Source organism: Helobdella robusta (assembly GCF_000326865.2).
Source record: "Helobdella robusta unplaced genomic scaffold HELROscaffold_56, whole genome shotgun sequence".
Taxonomy (NCBI): Eukaryota; Metazoa; Annelida; class Clitellata; order Rhynchobdellida; family Glossiphoniidae; genus Helobdella; species Helobdella robusta.
The window spans coordinates 482,713-490,212 of record NW_008705301.1 but is presented as its reverse complement, the minus strand read 5'-3'; the positions used below and the strand labels follow the sequence as shown (position 1 = coordinate 490,212).

The 7,500-nt window shown below is 37.4% G+C and overlaps 2 protein-coding genes across 2 annotated transcripts in view; both read left to right on the top strand.

Annotated features, from left to right (window-relative positions):
- HELRODRAFT_179724 (hypothetical protein) overlaps positions 1-1,629 on the top strand; it is a gene marked incomplete at both ends in the record, with an annotated part of 3,603 nt that extends 1,974 nt beyond the window's left edge. The window contains one exon of the mRNA XM_009028530.1: positions 395-1,629. Coding sequence (XP_009026778.1) covers positions 395-1,629 — 1,235 coding nt within the window. The remainder of the gene's footprint in view (positions 1-394) is intronic.
- Positions 1,630-3,898: 2,269 nt separating this feature from the next.
- HELRODRAFT_179723 (hypothetical protein) overlaps positions 3,899-7,500 on the top strand; it is a gene marked incomplete at both ends in the record, with an annotated part of 6,563 nt that continues 2,961 nt past the window's right edge. The window contains 3 exons of the mRNA XM_009028529.1: positions 3,899-4,103; positions 4,678-5,800; positions 6,616-6,883. Of these exons, the coding sequence (XP_009026777.1) occupies positions 3,899-4,103; positions 4,678-5,800; positions 6,616-6,883 (1,596 nt within the window). The remainder of the gene's footprint in view (positions 4,104-4,677; positions 5,801-6,615; positions 6,884-7,500) is intronic.

Below are 7,500 nucleotides of genomic sequence, written 5' to 3'. Positions count from 1 at the left end.
AACAATAAACATCCACCCATTAATATATTCCATACATAAAAATTGCTTGATTTCTCTTCTTAGTATGTTTACATAAACCAGACATAAACACAGACGCGGAATGGCAGACTTACTGATTTTCAGACATAAATACAGACGTGGAAAGGCAGACAGACTGATTTTCAGACATAAACACAGACAATTTGTGTGGATGTTACCGTTATAGTCATCATTATTACAGCCATCATCGCCATCATCTTCACTAATTAACATCACCATCACTACCACCATCGTCATCATCGTCATCATCATCGTCATCACCATCATCATCATCATAGCCACAAACAACATCATCATCAAAACCAGTTAAGTTAACTTGAATGGCTAATTATTAATTCTCAAAAAACTCCCTCAGAGGATAACAACGACGATGTATTTTCAATGAAACCGACTACAACTACTACCAACATTACCACTACTACTACTACTGTTGCTGCAGCCGCCACTATTACTACTACTACTACTACTACTACTTCAGCTACTACTGCTACTACTGCTACTACTACTAATACTTTTGCAGATTCTAGTACTACTGCTACAAATACTGCATCTACTACTATGTCAACTTTAACTACTACTGCAGTTACTACTACTACTACTGCCGCTACTACTACTAATGCGGCTATTACTACTATCACTACTGAAGCTACTTTAATTGCTTCAACAGTTGGTACATCTAGTAATATTACTACTGCAGCTAGTGCTACCACTACTACTACTACTACTACTGGAGATGCTGAAGATACATTGAAAGCATTGGAAGTAGAAATACCAACATCAACAACAACAACATCAGCAACATTAACAACAACATCGGCAACATCAACAACAACGTCAGCAACAACAACATCCGAAATGACATCATCCTCAACTACACTTAGAAAAATACCCATTGGAAAAGGTGATGACGGAAACAAAAATGACGCTGCAACAGCATCGAGATTGCCATTAGCAACAACAACGATGATGACGTCATCGTCAGCAGCAGCAGCAACAACAACAATCACATCATCAAAACAAATTACTGCGAGAAAATCGCCACAATCGACTACATCGGACATCAGAAGATCTAACACATCACAACACAAACAACAACTCACAGCTGAACATAAACTGACCAATGGACAATCAACAGATGCTAAAAAACGAAAGCTGCTAGCAGCCACAGCAGCAGGAGCAGCAGCAACAGCAACAACGCCAACAACAACAACACCTATAAATACGAGCAATGGCGATACAAATATAAACAACTCGGACAACAACAACCCCATTGCAACAACAACTACTACTACTAACGGAGTGGCTCTGGATACAACAGCTACAACAGCAGCTACAACAGCAGCAGCCACAAAAAATAGCAACAACATAGGCCACAAATTACTAATCCACAAAGAAAAACAACTGGAAGACAGGAAAAAGTTGGAAAATGGACTCAGAGAGATGGAGCAAAAAGCAGAAGAAAACAAGAAAAAGTGCGACGACGAACGAAGGAAGAAAATGAATGAATTAAGAAAGAGGGATGACGAGCACCGAGCGGAGGCTGAGAAGAGAAGGAAGATGCTGATGGAGAGCGAGAGTGTAAGTAGATGATGACGACGATGATGACGATGACGATTACGATGAAGATGATGATGATGATGATGATGATGATGATGAAACGTTGGCATTGTTAAAGCCATGTTGATAGTGGTGATGCTATGAGAAATTTATGCTAATGATGACGATGATGACGACGATGATGATGATGATATAGTTATAGCAATGCGGATGGTGTTGGTGGAATTATAATGAGTGACGATGGTGATAACGATGATTTTGTAGTGATGTTGAGCTAGACGATGACGACGATGCTTGCTAATGAGATTATTATTGTTGTAGTTGTTGTTGTTGTTGTTGTGGTTGTAGTTGTTGTTGTTGTTGTTGTGGTTGTAGTTGTTGTTGTTGTTGTTGTGGTTGTAGTTGTTGTTGTTGTTGTTGTAAGCACAAAACAAAGAACAAAAGCAGAAACATAAAATCACGAATAAATAATAAAAAAATGTAAACTCCGAAGTACATTCTAGACATGCATGTTTCACATCCATTCATCTATCCATCAGTTCCTCCTTCCTTCCTTCCTTTCTTCCTTTCATCCACCCATCCGTCTATCTATCTAACCATTCATTCTTTCATTCATTCACTCATTCATTCGCCAATTCACTTTCAAAACATTTAACAATCGAAGTCTTTCATTTAGGTGACGGTTTTTAACAAAAATAAACAAATGAATAAAATTCCTCAGAGATAATGATAATGATGGGAACAACAACAACAACAACAACATCAACATCATCATCATCAGCAACAACAACAACAACAACAACAACGACAACAAAAACACAGGCTGATTTGGAAATTTGTGATTGGGAGTTATTTAAAAACTCCCATTTTAGTGGATGGAATATGTTTCAAAATCTTCAGCCAAATTCCTATTCACCTTACACACTGAATCTTCAATGCCATTTTTTTCATGATTCGATGGTGGGTGGGAGGCAGTCCCGTACTCGTACCCACCACCTCGGTTTAGCCACTGCTCGTAGAACAGTGTCACAAAGAGCATTCGTTATTGTGCTAAAAAAAACTTTCCATCATATATTTGCATCACGAATTAGGGGTAACCAACTCAGTTCTAGATTCAATTGTTGTTTGGTCTGTCTGGGCGAAAATTTATAGAAGAAACATGAAACATAACAGTAGTAGTAGTAGTGGTAGTAGTAGTAGTTGTAGTAGTAGTAGTGGTAGTAGTAGTAGTTGTAGTAGTAGTAGTGGTAGTAGAAGTGGTAGTAACGAATAAGAAACATTTATAGAAGAAAGCAGCCTTGTGCTCGATTGCGGGCTTGAATGTCATGAGTTTTACTACGATGTTTGGATGTTGTCGACTATACGAATGGCACATTGAAAATAAAATTATTATTGGAATTATTATTAAAATTATTAATATTATTATTATTATTATGTATTCAAACATACATACATACATACATACATACATACATACATACATACATACATACATACATACATACATACATACATACATACATACATACATACATACATACATACATACATACATACATACATACATACATACATACATACATACATACATACATACATACATACATACATACATACATACATACATACATACATACATACATACATACATACATACATACAATATATACATACAAACAAACAAACAAACAAACTAACTAACAGCAAAGAAAAGCTGCTATTTTGAAAAAAGCGATGGAAAAAGAACTTAAACAAAAAACTAATGGAGGTATTCTGTTGTTTATGTTTTTAATGTCTATGTTTTTATTTCAATGTCATTTTTTAATGTTCTATGTTTATTTCTATATATTTTTAGTTTGTCTATGTTTATATTTGTATCCATTGTTTTATGTCTATGGTTTGAACTCTATGGTTCAAGATTCGATGTTTATATTTCGTGTTTGTTTTTAACACTTTCTGCGTCATCATTATCATCATCATCATCATAAGCATCTTTAACATCTTTGTCAATATCATTATCGTCATCATCATTTTCACATACTATACTAACTCCTAATAAAAAGTATTCAATTACTGTTTGGCCAAGCGTAGTTTAATTTGCTTCCTGTGTTTGTTTGCGTGCGTGTGCGTAAGTGTGTGCGTGAGAGTATGTGTATGTGTGTATGTATGTGTGTGTGTGAATATATGTATGTGGGAATATATATGTGTGTATGTGTGCGTATACCACCAACCACACCACACCAACCGCCAACTGCATGACCAAACCATCCACATCGCCACAGCAGCAGCGACAGCAGCAACGATGACAAACGGGTCCAAAAGCCCCAAACAACACCAGCAGCAACAAGGCAGTCCACAACAGTCTCAGCAACCACAGCAGCAGGTGAAGCGGCCACACAGTGTTGCAGGGAGACTGCCTAGCTACGCGTCTCCAACGGTTGCTTCAACCACGCGTATGGCGAGACGAGATGATAAAGATGATGTAATTACCGTATGCTTTAGATGCAGTTAGTATCTGTTTTTCACCACTGGTAGTACCACAAGTAGTAGTTGTTGTAGTAGCTGTGGCTTCTGCTAATACTTGGTAGTAGTGGTGGTAGTAGTAGCTGAAGAAGTAGTAGTAGTAGTAGTAGCAAAAATAGTAGCAGCAGTAGTAGTAGCAGTAGTAGTAGTAGTAGTAGTGATAGTAGTAGTAGTGGTAGAAGTAGCAGTAGCAGTAGTAGTAGTAGAAGTGGTAGTAGTAGTGATAGTAGTAGTAGTAGTCGTCGTTGTAGTAGTAGTAGTAGTAGTGGTAGTAACGAATAAGAATGTATGGTTGGAAGGATACGAAAGGACAAAGATATTACTAATCACAACATTACAGATTGATGTCCTAACGGTAGATGCGTTGCGTGTGATTGATGTAATACAATAGTGATAATAATAGATAGATAGATAGTAGTATAAACACACGCATAAATAAGCCACGCACTCACACAGAGAGACACACATACACACACAGACACCAAGACAGACAGACACACACAGACAATACAAAACAACAACAAAACTAGTTTTAAGTAACAGAAATGATCATCACAGGATCGGCTCCGCCGGACTACCGTTCCAAATTTCTAGAGCAACAGCAGCAACAGCAGCAGCAGCAAGCAGGTCACGGGGGGGCCACCAAAGGGTCGAGCCACCCCATTTTCAGTGTCACCATTCCAACATCGGAACTTTTCGCTCCTAGAAGCTCAACTTTTCAAAATGGGAAAGAACATAAACATGGTGGAAAATTTGATGGTTTTGGCAAAACTGGAATCATTTTGAAACCGTCAGAAACCATTGGTAATAAACAGAATGCAGTGTCTAATGCGGCGACTGCAACAGCCACTGCAGTTACTACTACTACTGCAGCTTTCAACTTGATGAAGCCATCCGTGAAGCACAAGCAGCATCAGCAGCGCAGGCCAGTTTCGGCGATTCTAGAACGTTCGGATGAGAAGAGTTTAGTTGAGTTGAGGAATTTGAAAAATATCCAACACAAATATCCGACTTCTGTGGAGGAGGTGGCGAAGGATGGAAAAAATAAAAATGGCGGTAGAGATGAAAAGAACGTCGTTTCTCTCTCTCTGAACATCGATTCCAAAAAATCCCGGAATCAGTTGGGACTGGCGTTGAACCTTGAGAAAAATCAAGGATTCATTGAAATGTTCGACCAGGAGGCTAAACCAAAACGGAAAGAAAACATCGGCAAAGATGGAGGAAAAAGAAAATTGAGATCCATTTCCGCCATTCCGGATTCGAAAAAAACTACCGATGTTGATACCGGATCGAGTGTCTTCATCGCGGATAACGAATCGGATAAGATATCCGCTACTCACTATCCGACCGCTAGACCGACACCTCAGATTTTACATACCACCACTACTGCTACTGCTGCTACTGACATTACTACAAGTACTATTGGCGCTGTTGCTATAGGTACCACTGCGGCCAGTGTAGTTACTACAACAGCTACTACAAAACAGCAAACCGCGGCTTCTAAAATTCAAAAAGATGGAAAAGTAGAGGCCAAAAATAGAAAGTTGCCATTATCGCCAGCAATTACAAAACAACAACAACAACATAAGCAACAACAACATCAACAACAACATCAACAACAACAACATCAACAACAGCAACAACAACAAAGACAGCTGATGAGCATTGATTCAAAGGAAAGGTAGGAAAGGGTTTATTCCTATTTGTTTAATTAATTGATTACAATTTTTTGTGGTCAGTCTTGTTTTTCGTTTTGTTTGTTTGTTTTATTTGTTCTGTCAATTTCATTCATTCATTCATTCATTCATCCATCCATCCATCCGTCCGTCCGTCCGTTCGTTCGTCCGTTCGTTCGTCCGTTCGTTCGTTCGTTCGTTCATTCATTCATTCATTCATTCGTTCGTTCGTTTGTTAGTTTGTCCCTTCGCTTATAATTTACCTGTACGTTTCAAACGGTATTCATTCACTTTTTCATTCATCGTTCTTTTATTCATCCATTCATCTATTCATTCACTCATTCATTTATCTATCAATCTATCCATCTATCATCTATCCATTCATTTATTCCTTCATTTATTCAATCCGTCGTTCAAGAATAGTACTCGGTTGCTAAATCTGCTATGCGTTCTGTAATCGATAAGTGGGTTAACATGAAAATTAGATTTGCTAAACATAATTTTGCTGTGAGTAAAATAGGTTCATAAATAGTCTATTCATTCATTCGTTCTTTCCTTCGTTCCTTCCTTTTTTATTTATTCTTCATTCATTCATTCATTCATCCATTTAGTCATTCATCCATCCATTCATTCATCCATTCAATCATTCGTCTATATATCCAATCCGCATTTTATTTACGCAGCCAATAATAAATTTAATCAAATATTTGTTCATTCATTCATTCATTCATTTATTCCATCATCAATTCGTTTATCTATCTAGCGATCCATCCATCTATTAATTCATTATTTCATTCATCCACCCACTCATTTTCCGAAGACTGACAAATAAGACCCCGACATTTTCGGCCCCGAAAGCGAAAATTCCCTCACCAATCATGATGGAGATTATGAAACCCATCCCTATTAAACTTTCCGTCTCGGCGATCAGTGAAGATGGCGGCTCTGGTGACGTCATCGGAGAAGAAACCAAAGATACTAAAGATACCAAAGAGACCAAAGACGCTAAAGATAAACAGGTTATTAATAAGAAGATAAAAGATATCAAGTCATCTAAGGATGATGTAAAGAAAGAAGCTAAGAAAGAGGTGATGATGATGATGATTATGATGATGGCGATAATGATGATGATTATTGGGCAATGATGATGATGATGATGATGACGATAGTGGTGGTACGGATGATAAGGATGATGATGATAATGATAGCGATAAAAATGATTTTGCTTTTTTTCATTATACTTAATCATGAAACTTAATAAAATGATAATATTGATAAGAATGACGATAGTGACGTTGTTGAAGCTGCTGTTGCTGCTGCCGATGACGACGACGATGATAATGATGATGGCTGTGATGATGATGATGATTTTAAATATGATAATGATGATGACGACGACGAAGATGAAGACAATAAATGACATAACGCAGCATCGGATGCTAATGATTATTATATGCATTAATTTCTGGGTATTCAGTAGTAAATTATTTTCATGACTAAGACAAAACACACACATACACACACATTCACATACATAAATACATACATACACCCAAACATTCATACATATAAACATACATACGTACGTACGTACGTATATACATACATACATACCAACTGAATGCCGACATGTGCAATTAACGACAAATCAAAGCCTTAATCCATTTGTTACTTGATGTTTGACGGTTCAGTGTCACTCATCATT